General features: G+C 43.8%; 1 protein-coding gene across 2 annotated transcripts; it reads left to right on the top strand.

The window, feature by feature from the left end:
* Positions 1 to 9,068: 9,068 nt before the first annotated feature.
* Positions 9,069 to 17,467, top strand: LOC124009581 (mitochondrial ubiquitin ligase activator of nfkb 1-A). 2 transcript variants are annotated; one of them, XM_046321496.1, is made up of 5 exons: positions 9,069 to 9,191; positions 10,619 to 10,747; positions 11,365 to 11,452; positions 11,559 to 11,679; positions 16,217 to 17,467. In XM_046321496.1, the coding sequence occupies exons 2-5, from the start codon at positions 10,628 to 10,630 to the stop codon at positions 16,710 to 16,712; spliced, it is 825 nt and encodes a 274-aa protein (XP_046177452.1). In that variant the 5' UTR covers positions 9,069 to 9,191; positions 10,619 to 10,627; the 3' UTR covers positions 16,713 to 17,467. The 2 variants fall into 2 exon arrangements, with proteins under 2 accessions (XP_046177452.1, XP_046177453.1); XM_046321497.1 differs by lacking the exon at positions 9,069 to 9,191 and adding an exon at positions 9,269 to 9,542.
* The last annotated feature ends 5 nt before the right edge of the window (positions 17,468 to 17,472 follow it).

Consider the following 17,472-nt stretch of genomic DNA (forward strand, 5'->3'; position numbering starts at 1 on the left):
GGTAAATACGACAATCAAATCCAGTTTTACTGAAATCACTGGAAATATGCTGAAGGAGCCTAAGAGCCAGTCAAATATGAAAAAGCCAGATAATCTTTGAATGTAGGTTGTTTATACTGGTTGATGTGCCCCACGGTACCTTGGATTCACACCAAACACAATGTCACTGCCAAAGACTCCAAGCACAGAAGAAAGAGGTTCAGTGTCAATATAATCAAGACTTGGTGTGATACTTCTTGTTATCAACATTATTTTATGAGCAATAATGAACAGCTTTAGAGTAAATAAGCAGGCTTATACTAGTTTACAGTGTTACTGGTTATATGATGTGATTTATATTGCTCAATCCAAGTGGTTGATTTTCATTGACCCTGTGTAAAACAGAATCTACGTCTTCCACGTTGTCGTCGATAACCAATAGAACAGCCTGAATGGGAACCTTAAAGACTTAACTTCCCCAGAGACTCTTAGAACCCATGGGAACCTTAAAGACTTAACTTCCCCAGAGACTCTTAGAACCCATGGGAACCTTAAAGACTTAACTTCCCCAGAGACTCTTAGAACCCATGGGAACCTTAAAGACTTAACTTCCCCAGAGACTCTTAGAACCCATGGGAACCTTAAAGACTTAACTTCCCCAGAGACTCTTAGAACCCATGCAGCCACTTTGGGCCTCTATACTTTACAACTACCATAGACAGTCTGGCCTTCATTTCACCATACCTGGTTTTATTGGTCATTTGCACAGATATTCTGTCACAGTGACTAACCTGACACAGGCTAGGAGGAGCTCATGGGCACTTAGGTGTAATGTGCCTTGCTCAAGGGCACAACAGCAGTATACAGAGATATTGTCGCAGGTAACACTCTGGCAGCTGGATCACTCCCTGTATATTTCCTCTCCAGGGCAGCTAGGGGTTGGAACCAATAACCCGTTGTTTATCAGCCCGCCTTTCTAACCGGGAAGCTCCGCCCCTATTCAATCTCTCTCTCTCCTCACTCTCTTGTCTTTGTTCAACCATTTGACCTGCCTTATCAACCCTTCCCTGCTCAACGTATGTCATTTAGAAAGGTAGGTTTCCCTCTAGCAGTTAAGCCTAGTGGTTGAGAGCGTTGGGCCAGTAACAGCAAGGTTGCTGGTTCGAATCTCCGAGCCAGCAAGGTGGAAAAATCTGCCTTTTGCCCTTCTGCAGTTAACCCCCAACAATAACTGCTCCCCAGGCGCCGAAGACATAGAGAGTATACTGCTGGATACTCCAGGTGTGTTAATTTTTTTTAACATAAACATTAGACTTGAATTTGATTCTGTTTACTATGATTAACTAGCTTGGCTGATGCGACCCAAGTGACTCACAGCGCAGGGAGAGCTGTGAACACACCATTCTGAAAAGGAGGCTGTTTGTTAATGCAATATTTGCTCAAATTGTGCGACAGGGTTTGATTGGTTATCTCAAATGTAATCCCCCCCCCCTCAGTTCAGACCTCTCATTGTTTGAATTTGAAAATCCAACCATTTTAACAGAAGGGGGGTGGTGGGGCTCAAGGCCTGAGTGTGGCTGTGGGTGTTTGAGTGAGAAAGACACAGAGGAGAGCCAACCGGTAAGAGCACAGCCTCCTTCATTACCAACGCACTGTGCCGACAACATCAGAGCCATTCCATACTGAGGTCAGGGAGGACTTCCAGAGTTAGGCGTAATCCAGGCTAATGATTAACTGCAATGGAAAAGTAATTGTTTGTCTGCTTCACTACAGATTGCTCAGGGCCTCTTCTCAGTTTAAAACCCAGAGTTCTCAGGGGAAATTGGATCACGGACTTCAAGGACAGAAACAATTTGCTTTGCAGGTTTGAAATTACCCTTCTGGTGGTGTCTCAGATACGAATATCTTTTTATCCTGAAACAATCCAGTTATTCACTAAACATTCTCCTCTCCAGATATACAAGGTGACACCACTTTAAGATTCTGCCAGTGGTCCTCCCAACACCATTCTACAAATATTGTCAGGAAGACGATTCCGACCCAGGATCGAAGAGACCCAGAAAGTAATTAATTGACTTGCAGCCCGTAGGTTTAAATAGTGGATAGGCATGGGGAGGGCATAGGAAGATTGACGGGGAAATTAGATGATAGCATTTGCAAACATTGAATGAAAGGAACAGCATGCAAAATATCTGTTATGCATAACTGCACACTCCAAGACATTGTTGGGTAAATGAACCTATGAGCCTCAGCTCCAAATGAATGGAAGATGTAGGCATGAAACTGGGATTGGATGTTTTATATTTATAAAAGGATATATGGTATACAAAATAAATGATGAGCGATGGCATTCAGTGTACCTCCATCCTTTGCACAAGTCCTCATATTCAAAAAGGATGATGATTTATATCTAACAGGTTGGGACCTGCACCAGGCGGAGGCGGAATTGACCAGACCTTACCAGTTTGTGTTGGCTCTTGGGGACTGCTCACAGGTTTTTACAGTCATTAGTGTGAAGGCATTGGAGCAACGTACACTTCTTTTGGGAACTGGACGTGTGCTTCATGTCCTATGATGTGTTTGATATCAACTTTCCCACTGTGCCCCAGCATGGGAATTATTACAGACCACAGTGTATCAGCGGTCAGGTACAGAATCCCCCGCAGTGAGACTGTTTGCGAGCATGTATTTTTTTTCCCACTGATAAATACTGATATTAGTATCTACTCCTGTGTGTAGTGTCAGAAGTGACAGGAGGAAACACGTGTGTTCCTGTGAGTGAATAGATCACAGGATGGATGAGCCATGAATCTCCCTGATTCAGAGGGGTTAAATGTGGAAGACACATTTCGGCTGAATGTTGTTGTGCAACTGACTAGGTTTCCATCTTTCCCATTTCCCCTTCTTATAGCAATGCTCTTAAGGCTCTGTTAATAGCTCTGTTAAATTGACTTTGTTTGTTTTAATGCATTTTTTTTGCTTGCTTGCCTTTGTTGCACATCTTCAAATTTATTTGATTTTACCTTTATTTAACCAGGCAAGTCCGTTAAGAACAAATTCTTATTTTCAATGACGGCCTAGGGACAGTGGGTTAACTGCCTGTTCAGGGGCAGATTAGTACCTTGTCAGCTCGGGGATTTGAACTTTCAACCTTCCGGTTACTAGTCCAACGCTCTAACCACTAGACTACCCTGCCGCCCCAAATATTTTTTGATTACTATAAAATGAAATGTTTTTGAAACTGGACTGAAGTTGCACGTACATCTTCTTATATTTATGATTATATTTGAAATATAAATGTTATATTTTGGGGATTGTGAAAAGTGCTTTATGATGGAAATACAGTTATTATGAAGTAATGACCGTCATCTGTCCATGTCCTTAGTAGAGTGACGTGTGTGTACGGTCACCTAAGATAGCTGAAGTGTGTCACTGAATGTGCTAATCTATTAATTAGCTCTGACACTGTCTGATAACTCAGATCTGTGTGATTACCACTTAAGACAGACTGTGTCACACGCAAGCTTTGTTTTTGTCAGATTGCCATCTCGGTGTGCACATTAGGCTAATGGTTTGGACTGTTCATGAAATAATAGAAATCCATTTTAAAATCATTGCTATTCTAAATATTATACATTCTTGTGGTGGACAATTCTTTGATGTGCTGTGATGTATGTTCTGAAATGCAGGCAAAACTAATTATGACATTCAATATTGTATCTTGATTGTGTGTAGGAAAAGGAGGGGGTGAGATGGTACAGAAGGCAAACATATATAAGCAAAATTGAAATGAGCATTACATTGTTTTATGTACCCTTTGGGTTATTTTCAGTGTCCACTGTGCCGGGTCAGTCCAACAACCCACTGTGCCGGGTCAGTCCAACAACCCACTGTGCCGGGTCAGTCCAACAACCCACTGTGCCGGGTCAGTCCAACAACCCACTGTGCCGGGTCAGTCCAACAACCCACTGTGCCGGGTCAGTCCAACAACCCACTGTGCCGGGTCAGTCCAACAACCCACTGCGCCGGGTCAGTCCAACAACCCACTGCGCCGGGTCAGTCCAACAACCCACTGTGCCGGGTCAGTCCAACAACCCACTGTGCCGGGTCAGTCCAACAACCCACTGCGCCGGGTCAGTCCAACAACCCACTGTGCTGGGTCAGTCCAACAACCCACTGTGCTGGGTCAGTCCAACAACCCACTGTGCCGGGTCAGTCCAACAACCCACTGCGCCGGGTCAGTCCAACAACCCACTGTGCCGGGTCAGTCCAACAACCCACTGTGCTGGGTCAGTGCAACAACCCACTGTGCTGGGTCAGTCCAACAACCCACTGTGCTGGGTCAGTCCAACAACCCAATGTGCTGGGTTTATGTTACAACCAAACACACTTGGTTGCTTTAAGTCAACAATATAGTCTACTTTACCCAGCAGATTGTTCAAGTGCTCAACCCAAGGTGATGGGTTACAAGTTGAAAAATAATTTTGAATTGCCATATTAGGCATAATTCAATATCTACCTTTGAAGATGCCAAAAATAAAATATTTTCAGTGTCCTAATTTGTTTTTGTTTTGCGTTTTCTGATTGTCTCAGTGCAACATGCTTCAGACAAAGGACTTCCACAAGGCTGCCATCTCCAACCGTTCACTCAAAAAGACAATAGTTCTGAACTGGGTACGATTTAGTTTTAGTTTTAATTATTACACATTTGTTAATTATCTTTTAAACTTCCATTGGTTGAAATCTACTGCTCAGTTGACTCAATGTAAATAATTATGTAGTTGCCCATTTAAACATTCTAAGGTCAACATCCCCCATAGTGTTCACATTTCTCTCATGTAAATGTTTCAGCTACATAAAAATATGAAATAAACAATTGATTTGGGAAATATCCAGTCTGCTGTTTGCTGAATACATGTTGTTGGTTTGTTAGTTTCTTCTATGAGAAGTTAACTTTAAATGTTGTGATTTGGTTTATGTAGATACAACATTTCAATGTTAACACACGGTAACCTAAAACCTGATCTACAGTGCATTCGGAAAGTATTCAGACCCCATTCGCCTTTTCCACATTTTGTTACGTTAGAGTTTTTGGATTAAACCAAAAACTTTTACCCAAGGGGTCAATCTACACACAATAGCCCATAATGACATCACAATAACCCATTATGACATCACAATAGCCCATAATGACAAAGCAAAAATAGGTTTCTAGAAATGTTTTAAAATGTCTAAAAAAAATAAAATAAACATTATTTACATAAGTATTCAGATCATTTTCTATGAGACTGAAAATTGAGATTAGATGCATCCTGTTTCCATTGATCAAACTTGAGATGTTTCTACAACTTGATTGGAGTCCACCTGTGGTAAAGTAAATTGATTGGACATGATTTGGAAAGGTACACACCTGTCTATATAAGATCCCACAGTTGACAGTGCATGTCAGAGCAAAAACCATGCCATGAGGTCGAAATAATTGTCTGTAGAGCTCAGAGACAGGATTGTGTCGAGGCACAGATCTGGGGAAGGGTACCAAAAAATGTCTGCAGCATTGAAGGTCCCCAAAAACACAACGGCCTCCATCTTTCTTAAATTGAAGAGGTTTGGAACCACCAAGACTCTTCCTAGAACTAGCCGCCCGGCCAAACTGAGCAATCAAGGGAGAAGGGCCTTGGTCAGGGATGTGAGAAAGAATCCGATAACCACTCTAAAAGAGCTCCGGAGTTCCTCTGTGAAGATGGGAGAACCTTTCCAGAAGGACAACCATCTCTGCAGCACTCCACCAATCAGGCCTTTATGGTAGAGTGGCCAGACAGAAGCCACTCCTCAGTAAAAGGCACATGACAGCACACTTGGAGTTTGCCAAAAGGGACCAAAAGGACTCTGGGACCATGAGAAACATGGCAAGAGTCACGTCAGGAGGAAACCAGGCACCGACTCATCACCTGGCCAATACCATCCCAACGGTAAACCATGGTGGTGGCAGCATCATGCTGGGAGGATGGCAGCATCAGCGGCAGGGACTGGGAGACTAGTCAGGATCGAGGGAAAGATGAACGGAGCAAAGGACAGAGATTAGAACAAGCTTATTTTATGATACATAAGACCCCATTAGTTTCACACCGTGTGAGTCCGATGTCAGGGGGAGCCTGTAAAGATACGGAGGGTTGTTTTTTTGGTTGCTGATTTCAGTTGAGAACGCACAGAGAGAGGAGTAAAAAAAAAATCAAAGTTGAGAAGATCTCATATGTATTTTGTGTCTGCACTTAATTCAAAGATGTCATATGCTTGCTTGTATGATGATAACATATGAAAATCTTCCAGGATTCTTAAAGGTATCTGTTTTGTATAACACATTGTATTTTCCATTTCAGAAGACTATTACAGAGTTATATTTTCCATTTCAGAAGACTATTACAGAGTTATATTTTCCATTTCAGAAGACTGTATTACAGAGTTATATTTTCCATTTCAGAAGACTATTACAGAGTTATATTTTCCATTTCAGAAGACTTTATATTTTCCATTTCAGAAGACTATTTTCCATTTCAGAAGACTTTACAGAGTTATATTTTCCATTTCAGAAGAGTATTACAGAGTTATATTTTCCATTTCAGAAGAGTATTACAGAGTTATATTTTCCATTTCAGAAGACTATTACAGAGTTATATTTTCCATTTCCATTATATTTTCCATTTCAGAAGACAGAGTTATATTTTCCATTTCAGAAGACTATTACAGAGTTATATTTTCCATTTCAGAAGACTATTACAGAGTTATATTTTCCATTTCAGAAGACTATTACAGAGTTATATTTTCCATTTCATTTCAGAAGACTATTACAGAGTTATATTTTCCATTTCAGAAGACTATTACAGAGTTATATTTTCCATTTCAGAAGACTATTACAGAGTTATATTTTCCATTTCAGAAGACTATTACAGAGTTATATTTTCCATTTCAGAAGACTATTACAGAGTTATATTTTCCATTTCAGAAGACTATTACAGAGTTATATTTTCCATTTCAGAAGACTATTACAGAGTTATATTTTCCATTTCAGAAGACTGTATTACAGAGTTATATTTTCCATTTCAGAAGACTATTACAGAGTTATATTTTCCATTTCAGAAGACTGTATTACAGAGTTATATTTTCCATTTCAGAAGAGTATTACAGAGTTATATTTTCCATTTCAGAAGAGTATTACAGAGTTATATTTTCCATTTCAGAAGAGTATTACAGAGTTATATTTTCCATTTCAGAAGACTATTACAGAGTTATATTTTCCATTTCAGAAGAGTATTACAGAGTTATATTTTCCATTTCAGAAGAGTATTACAGAGTTATATTTTCCATTTCAGAAGACTATTACAGAGTTATATTTTCCATTTCAGAAGACTATTACAGAGTTATCAGGTGAGGAAATGTTTCAGGAATGGCAATGCGTCACCGATACATTTTTATACCAATTTCTTCTCTTCCATATTTTTCTCCTGAGCTCAAGGCTACATGACCCAGCGGCATCTTTCAGATCAGAAAGCGCTGTACTCAGAATGATGCAGGCACAATGACCAAGAACTCAAGACTTCAAGGGCACAACGATGATTCAAACTGAATGAATCTGTACCCGAGTCATACCGAGCTGAAAAGTAAGACTGGGACAACAAAAAAGAAAGTTATATGGAACCTTAAGACTATCAATATGAAACAAAGCAAAACAAAGCATAACAAACTGAATAAACTAGACTATTTGGCAGCATGTAAAAATTAATGCTCAAACAATGACTAAGTGCATGTTTCTGACTATCCACAACAGGTGAGTTGATGGGCAATTAGTCTCGCTTCACCAAACTCACGGGTCTACTAGCAGCTAACAAGAACATACAGTGGTATATGATTCATGAAACACGAGGCCACATGTCTTCACTGCCGTCTGGATTTGCGTCTGATCCCAGGCAGGAGAACTAGAGCATATCAATCCACATCAAAGCAGGTCCTGTCCTGTTTAACTCTACAGTAGATCAGCGTCTTTCAACTCACAAGGCTTCATCCTCTAACCATTACGAGACTCACTGGGTGTGGCCCGAATTGGCACCCAATGGCCATGTTGTGGCCTTAAACTCCACAAGGAACGAAGACGTCTCATTGGTCAAAAAGTAGTGGATTACTTTGGGTAGCCATGAACTCTTTCTTGGTTTCCGTGTGGAGCATTACGCCACAATAAGCCCATGCCATCCCACGGATCTATCTTTTAGAGCCACTGTTGGATAGAACAACAGCAGTGCTTGTTAACTCCAGTCCTGGGGACCCACAGTTAATAAGCCCAATTGTTACGATTGTTCTCAGGTGACTGTAGAAAGGTTACACAGAATCCGGGAATCAGACAAAGTTACTCAGAATACAAAATCAAACAGAAAGTTGGGTGAAGTTTATCACCGTTTTTTTCCCCCTGACATTTTGTAGTTTGATATTCTGTCTTGGGTACAAATGAAAACAAGAGATGATGGCTGCTAGTGACATTGTCTTGGCAGGACAACTTCCAAAGAGACATAGGCATTATATCTCAACCTAAGAAGTGCCTTGAGGTTTTGTTTTTTGAAAGGTTTCAAAGACTCACTCCACAGATAAATGTGGTGCAGAAAAGAGAGCGTGAGAGATTATTTTAAAAGACAGTATGTGTGTAATAGCAAAGTTTATCCAATTGAGAAATTGTTAAATAATAAAACAGACAGGATGAGGAAGCTGACTGACACAATCAGTGGAGAATTACCCATGAGTCATTGGGCTGAGGGAGTCACACTGGACAGTTAGCCTTCACACATACAAAAAAAAACAGTAGACAAAAAAAACCCGATGTTTTGTTCAATATGTGACAGGTGCAATGAACCATACATTATACATCAGTTGAAAATGTAACTAAGTGCCTCAATTATTCAGTGGACAAGCGTCCTAAACCCAGAGCCCTTTATTGAAATTAAAGACTAACGAAACCCATGGCTTTGCTGCCACCCGGAGGTCACGTCTTCTAACTCATTTTGTAAAACTACTAGTGGGCGGGTACGAACGCAACATAACATTGTCTCAGCAAGTGCAACGTCAGCAACGCGTAGACTAAAGGAAGTGAAACCTGCATGACTCGCCTTGACTTTAGTTTTCGATTTGTTTCAGGTTATTCGTTCCCAGTTTGACTGTATGTTTTCGAATAGGTGAGTACTGGGTTTTATTAATTCACATCAAAGCCATTTGTCTTGTTCTTCGTACAAGGTAAACAACCAGACTAACTTGCATTTTTCAGTCACCGGGGGGTTTAATCACAGAACAATGAGTTTGTTATACAAATATTTGGTGTAATCATTAGACAAACAGTTGCAAACAGTTGAGTTTTGCAACGACGACCAGTGTTTCTTTTGGACAAATTCAGGTAGGGTCCCTCCCCGTTTCGTTTGCTTCCGTACGTTTTTCAACAGAATTGGCGTAATGAATACGCCCATGTTTTATCCATTGAACACGAGCGGGGAATTAAAGTGTCTCTGGTCAAGAATTACCAACGCTTAAAGGTGAAGTATGCAGAAATCGCTCCACCCATTTCCTGGTTGCTAAAATTCTAATAGTTTGCCTAATTTCAGTTTGTGACAAAAAGAAAGTAAGAGAATCCGTGTAACAGCTAACCTCCGTGAAATGTATTTTCAGTATACATGGAACAGATCTTCCCCATGTTTAGACACACACTAAGAAACCTGGTAGTGTATCTAAATCAAATCAATCTTTTTATTAGTCACATACACATATTTAGCAGATGTTATTGAGGGTGTAGCGAAATACTTGTAATGTCCTATGCCAAAAACTTTCTGGATGAACAAAAGCAAACCCTGTATACTCATCTTGTCTTGTGGCTGTCCTCTTGAGCCACACGCGTGTGTGTGTCATCAGGGGCTTGACTTGTACTCATCTTGTCCTGTGGCTGTCCTCTTGAGCCACACGCGTGTGTGTGTCATCAGGGGCTTGACTTGTACTCATCTTGTTATGTGGCTGTCCTCTTGAGCCACACGCGTGTGTGTGTGTCATCAGGGGCTTGACTTGTACTCATCTTGTCCTGTGGCTGTCCTCTTGAGCCACGCGTGTGTGTGTGTGTGTCATCAGGGGCTTGACTTGTACTCATCATAATGGCCAGAATGGCATTAAACAATGGGAACCATGTGTTTGATGCCGTTCCACAGATTCCGCTCCAGTCATTACCACGAGCTCATTCTTCACAATTAAGGCATCATCAACCTCCTGTGCTCCACATCCAAGTCAACAAACAGTGGCTGTGTTTACACAGGCAACCCAATTCTGATAAATTTGCCCAATTATTTGGCGAAATCTGATTCGATTGGTCAAAAGACCAATTAGTGGCAAAACTATTAGAATTGGCCTGCCTTTGTCAACACGGCCAGTGTGTGTGTACAATGTAAATCACTGTGTTGACTCAAAACATTTCCCAGGGTAGAACTGTACTACTGCACACTAAGGCCCAATTCTGATCCCCCCCCCTCGTGAATCAGACACAAGAAGTTGGCCAGCACTCACTCGAGATTTGGTTCTGGATAAGGACTTTAATCTGCTGAAATGTTGATCTTATTTTCTATCACAGATTGACAGGATGAGTGACCTTCCCATCTTCAACCCATTGGTCCTGATCGGTGTGGGCTCCAGCTTTGCCTTCTCTGGCTTGTTTTACCACTTATACAAAGAGAAGAAAGAAGAAATGGTCAAGCTGAAGGTACACACACACACAAACTCCACACACACCCCACACACACACACACAAACTCCACACACACCCCACACACACACACAAACCCCCACACACCCCACACACGCACACAAACCCCCCACACACGCCCCAAACCCCCCACACACGCACACAAACCCCACACGCACACACAAACCCCCACACACGCACACAAACCCCCCACACACACACACAAACCCCCACACACACACACACAAACCCCCACACACACACACAAACCCCCCACACACACACAAACCCACCCCCCACACACACAAACCCACCCCCCACACACACACACACAAACCCCCACACACACACACACAAACCCCCCCACACACACACAAACCCCCCACACACACACAAAACCCCCCCACACACACACACAAACCCCCCCACACACACACAAACCCCCCACACACACACACACACCACACACACGAACCCCCCCACACACACACACAAACCACCCCCCCACACACACACACAAACCACCCCCCCACACACACACACCCACCCCCCCACACACACACACACACACAAAACCCCACACACAAATGCAGAAATGCAGTACATTTTCTGTGTTTCATTTCTCTCTCGAATAGGAAATACCCAAATTCGTCCCGGATCAACACTTGGTAAGGATCCTCAAGGCTTCGCCCCACAGAAAACTGCAGTACGTCGCAGTAGAAGGTAAGTGTTATAACCCCCCATCGGAAACAGATTAAACCGCATTACATTAAAATAATGTGTTTATTACCAGTATATATTTGAGACGTGTGAAGTGTTCTTGTTCCAGGTTTGGTCCAGGCGGACGGCGACGCTCTGACCAGTCAGTTTGTCCCAAGATGCTTTGGGGTGATCCAGAAAATAGCTGTAGAGGAACACTGGAAAGTGTGGAACAACATCACTAGAACATGGTTAGTACACAGTTCTATACATTAGCCATAATACAGCGTTATGTGCAACATGCATTACACGACCAAAATATGTGGACACCTACTCATCCAACATCTCATTTCAAAATCATGGGCATTAATATGGTGTGGGCCCCCCCCCGTTGCTGCTGTAACAGCCTCTACTCTTCTGGGAAGGCTTTCCACTAGATGTTGGAACATTGCTGCAATAACAGCCTCCACTCTTCTGGGAAGGTTTTCCACTAGATGTTGGAACATTGCTGCTATAACAGCCTCCACTCTCCTGGGAAGGCTTTCCACTAGATGTTGGGGCTGCTGGTAGCCTAGCGGTTAGAGCGTTGGGCCAAATCAAATCAAATTTTATTTGTCACATACACATGGTTAGCAGATGTTAATGCGAGTGTAGCGAAATGCTTGTGCTTCTAGTTCCGACAATGCAGTGATAACCAACAAGTAATCTAACTAACAATTCCAAAACTACTGTCTTATACACAGTGTAAGGGGATAAGGAATATGTACATAAGGATATATGAATGAGTGATGGTACAGAGCAGCATACAGTAGATGGTATCGAGTACAGTATATACATATGAGATGTGTATGTAGACAAAGTAAACAAAGTGGCATAGTTAAAGTGGCTAGTGATACATGTATTACATAAGGATGCAGTCGATGATGTAGAGTACAGTATATACATATGCATATGAGATGAATAATGTAGGGTAAGTAACATTATATAAGGTAGCATTGTTTAAAGTGGCTAGTGATATATTTACATAATTTCCCATCAATTCCCATTATTAAAGTGGCTGGAGTTGGGTCAGTGTCAATGACAGTGTGTTGGCAGCAGCCACTCAATGTTAGTGGTGGCTGTTTAACAGTCTGATGGCCTTGAGATAGAAGCTGTTTTTCAGTCTCTCGGTCCCAGCTTTGATGCACCTGTACTGACCTCGCCTTCTGGATGATAGCGGGGTGAACAGGCAGTGGTTCGGGTGGTTGATGTCCTTGATGATCTTTATGGCCTTCCTGTAACATCAGGTGGTGTAGGTGTCCTGGAGGGCAGGTAGTTTGCCCCCGGTGATGCGTTGTGCAGACCTCACTACCCTCTGGAGAGCCTTACGGTTGAGGGCGGAGCAGTTGCCGTACCAGGCGGTGATACAGCCCGCCAGGATGCTCTCGATTGTGCATCTGTAGAAGTTTGTGTGCTTTTGGTGACAAGCCGAATTTCTTCAGCCTCCTGAGGTTGAAGAGGCGCTGCTGCGCCTTCTTCACGACGCTGTCAGTGTGAGTGGACCAATTCAGTTTGTCTGTGATGTGTATGCCGAGGAACTTAAAAACGTGCTACCCTCTCCACTACTGTTCCATCGATGTGGATAGGGGGGGTGTTCCCTCTGCTGTTTCCTGAAGTCCACAATCATCTCCTTAGTTTTGTTGACGTTGAGTGTGAGGTTATTTTCCTGACATCACACTCCGAGGGACCTCACCTCCTCCCTGTAGGCCGTCTCGTCGTTGTTGGTAATCAAGCCTACCACTGTTGTGTCATCCGCAAACTTGATGATTGAGTTGGAGGCGTGCGTGGCCACGCAGTCGTGGGTGAACAGGGAGTACAGGAGAGGGCTCAGAACGCACCCTTGTGGGGCCCCCGTGTTGAGGATCAGCGGGAGATGTTGTTGCCTACCCTCACCACCTGGGGGCGGCCCGTCAGGAAGTCCAGTACCCAGTTGCACAGGGCGGGGTCGAGACCCAGGGTCTCGAGCTTGATGACGAGCTTGGAGGGTACTATGGTGTTGAATGCCGAGCTGTAGTCGATGAACAGCATTCTCACATAGGTATTCCTCTTGTCCAGGTGGGTTAGGGCAGTGTGCAGTGTGGTTGAGATTGCATCGTCTGTGGACCTATTTGGGCGGTAAGCAAATTGGAGTGGGTCTAGGGTGTCAGGTAGGGTGGAGGTGATATGGTCCTTGACTAGTCTCTCAAAGCACTTCATGATGACGGAAGTGAGTGCTACGGGGCGGTAGTCGTTTAGCTCTGTTACCTTAGCTTTCTTGGGAACAGGAACAATGGTGGCCCTCTTGAAGCATGTGGGAACAGCAGACTGGTATAGGGATTGATTGAATATGTCCGTAAACACACCGGCCAGCTGGTCTGCGCATGCTCTGAGGGCGCGGCTGGGGATGCAGTCTGGGCCTGCAGCCTTGCGAGGGTTAACACGTTTAAATGTCTTACTCACCTCGGCTGCAGTGAAGGAGAGACCGCATGTTTTCGTTGCAGGCCGTGTCAGTGGCACTGTATTGTCCTCAAAGCGGGCAAAAAAGTTAGTCTGCCTGGGAGCAAGACATCCTGGTCCGTGACTGGGCTGGGTTTCTTCTTGTAGTCCGTGATTGACTGTAGACCCTGCCACATGCCTCTTGTGTCTGAGCCATTGAATTGAGATTCCACTTTGTCTCTGTACTGACGCTTAGCTTATTTAATAGCTGCATTGTTTATATTCGGACATGTTACCAGACACCTTGCCCTGATTAAAAGCAGTGGTTCGCTCTTTCAGTTTCACGCGAATGCTGCCATCAATCCACGGTTTCTGGTTTGGGAATGTTTTTATCGTTGCTATGGGAACGACATCTTCGACGCACGTTCTAATGAAATCGCACACCGAATCAGCGTATTCGTCAATATTTTCATCTGACGCAATACGAAACATGTCCCAGTCCACGTGATGGAAGCAGTATTGGAGTGTAGAATCAGCTTGGTCTGACCAGCGTTGGACAGACCTCAGCGTGGGAGCCTCTTGTTTTCGCTTCTGCCTGTAGGCAGGGATAAGCAAAATGGAGTCGTGGTCAGCTTTTCCGAAAGGGGGGCGGGGCAGGGCCTTATATGCGTCGCGGAAGTTAGAGTAACAATGATCCAAGGTTTTACCACCCCTGGTTGCGCAATCGATATGCTGATAAAATTTAGGGAGTCTTGTTTTCAGATTAGCTTTGTTAAAATCCCCAGCTACAATTAATGCAGCCTCCGGATAAATGGTTTCCAGTTTGCAAAGAGTTAAATAAAGTTCGTTCAGAGCCATCGATGTGTCTGCTTGGGGGGGGGGATATATACGGCTGTGATTATAATCGAAGAGAATTCTCTTGGAAGATAATGCGGTCTACATTTGATTGTGAGGAATTCTAAATCAGGTGAACAGAAGGATTTGAGTTCCTGTATGTTTCCTTCATCACACCATGTCCCGTTAGTCATGAGGCATACGCCCCCGCCACTCTTCTTACCAGAGAGCTGTTTGTTTCTGTCGGCGCGATGCGTGGAGAAACCCGTTGGCTGCACCGCATCGGATAGAGTCTTCCCAGTAAGCCATGTTTCCGTGAAGCAGAGAACGTTGCAGTCTCTGATGTCCCTCTGGAATGCCACCCGTGCTCGGATTTCATCAACCTTGTTGTCAAGAGACTGGACATTGGCAAGAAGAATGCTGGGGAGTGGTGCGCGATGTGCCCTTTTTCGGAGTCTGACCAGAACACCGCCTCGTTTCCCTCTGAAAGGATGCTAGATCGAATCCCCGAGCCGACAAGGCAAAAATCTGTTCTGCCCCTAAACAAGGCAGTTAACCCACTGTTCTTAGGCTATCATTGTAAATAAGAATTTGTTCTTAACTGACTTGCCTAGTTAAATAAAATGTTTTAAAAAATGTTGGAACATTGTTGCGGGGACTTGCTCCCATTCAGCCACGAGTGTTAGTGAGGTTGGGTGATTAGGCCTGGCTCGCAGTCAGCGTTCCAATTAATCCTATAGGTGTTCTATGGGGTTGAGGTCAGGGCTCTGTGCAGGCCAGTCAATTTCCTCCACACCAATCTCAACAAACCATTTCTGTATGGACCTAGCTTTGTGCACGGGTGCATCGTCATGCGGAAACAGGAAAGGGCCTTGCCCAAACTGTTGCCACAAAGTTGGAAGCACAGAATCACCAGACCATTATTCCTCCTACACCAAACTTTACAGTTGGCACTATGCATGGGGGCAGGAAGCGTTCTCCTGGCATCTGCCAGATTCATCCGGTCGGACTACCAGATGGTGAAGCGTGATTCATCACTCCAGAGAACACGCTTCCACTGCTCCAGAGTCTAATGGCAGCAAGCTTTGGCATTGTGATCTGCTCAGCCAATAGAAACCCATTTCATGAAGCTCCCGACGAACAGTTATTATACTGACGTTGCTTCCAGAGGACAGACGATTTTTACACGCTTCAACACCCAGCGGTCCCGCTCCGTGAGCTTGTGTGGCCTACCACTTCGTGGCTGAGCCATTGTTGCTCCTAGACATTTCCAGTCACTGAGTTCTTCAGTATGTTTGTCTATGGAGACTGCATGGGTGTGTGCTCGATTCTGTACATCGGTCAGCAACGGGTGCGTCTGAAATAGCCCGAATCCCACTCATTTGAAGGGGTGTCAATCATGTAGCTCTTTAATAATCATCTAAAAGTAATGCAATCCAACACAATTCAGTACACACTAAGGTCAACACCATGTTCTCTCTCCCCCCACTCTTTTCTCAGGAACTCCAGAACGACCAACAGGAAGGAGACTAACAACGCCGTCCCCTTCAGTCTGGTTGAACCGGGCGCCTACATCACCGACATCACTGTGAAGGTCCATTCCCCTCTGGAGGCTTCCGGCTGGTTCCTGGAGAGAGTTCACTGCAGTGTCAAACACGCCCAGGAGGGCCTGGTGGACGTGTTGTTGGAGGGCCTCAGCGGCGAGCGGCCCATGGCGCAGAAGGAGACGGAGGAGCTGCTCCGTGTTGGAACCACTATGACAGGTTTCGGGGAGGTGGTGCTGGAGGGAGGGACAGGGACGACCATGAGGCTGCAGGCGCCACAAGATGGCCGCCGCTACATCCTGGTCCCCACGGACTACAAGGGGTTTATAGAGAGACATGAGGGTACGGCCAATCTGTGGATGAGGCTGACGGCGCTGTTTGGGATTACGGGAGCTTCGCTGCTGGCCGGGGCGGTTTATAGTACGATGGGGAAAAAGGACAGAAGGGATTAGTAGTGATGATGCCCAAATCTACTACCTTCTACCGAGCCCTCCTGCACATCTAAAATTATTGGATAGGTTTTAAGCAATATGTTGAAAATTCAACCCAGCCTATCAGAAGGTGAAGTATAGCTTAAACTTATCCTATTTCTTTGTAGATACAAATATATTTTGTTAAATGACGGATTATGTCCTAGGTGAATGGTAAATGTCTGTGGTGAATGTTATTAAACCACTCAATTTCTAGGATTATGGAGGACCATAGGTATTGCAAGACCGTGTCTTGACAAATCCCGTCCACGGGGTATCAGTGGCACATAAGAAACAGTGTTTAAGGCGATGAATTAACAACGGAGTACTTATACTGGAACGAAGCCCCGGCCATTTTCTTTTCTTTCTTTTTTCTTAAAGAAAAATCGATGTGTTCTGAATCGATCATTTTTCATATATCTAGTTTTAATCATACTTGTTTTAAAATCATTCCTTGCTGCGGTTTTAGTTGAAGTAATGTCTTTGAGATGGGGTTGTAATTATGTGATAGACGTATGTGTGACTAACGTCAGCGGGTGACTTTGCTAGTATAGAACACAACTACCTCTATACAGCATTAAACCACTGTGGTTACCAGGGAAATCAGTTTGTAAATAGTTCTGAACTGACATGAGACAGGAAAAACCTGTCTCATACTGAACACTAAAGCAGATCTGTGACATTCTCTATTCATTGGGTGATGGTCTATGTTGGGAGTATATTAAACTACAACAAACTAAAA

This window comes from Oncorhynchus gorbuscha, linkage group LG22, assembly GCF_021184085.1.
Source record: "Oncorhynchus gorbuscha isolate QuinsamMale2020 ecotype Even-year linkage group LG22, OgorEven_v1.0, whole genome shotgun sequence".
NCBI classification, from domain to species: domain Eukaryota; kingdom Metazoa; phylum Chordata; class Actinopteri; order Salmoniformes; family Salmonidae; genus Oncorhynchus; species Oncorhynchus gorbuscha.

Bases quoted from the DNA above. Each gene is read 5' to 3' on its own strand.
- LOC124009581 (XM_046321496.1), top strand. From the start codon at position 10,628: ATGAGTGACCTTCCCATCTTCAACCCATTGGTCCTGATCGGTGTGGGC. The intron at 11,453-11,558 runs GTAAGTGTTATA...TTCTTGTTCCAG, and splicing joins GCAGTACGTCGCAGTAGAAG to GTTTGGTCCAGGCGGACGGC. The intron at 11,680-16,216 runs GTTAGTACACAG...CTCTTTTCTCAG, and splicing joins AACAACATCACTAGAACATG to GAACTCCAGAACGACCAACA.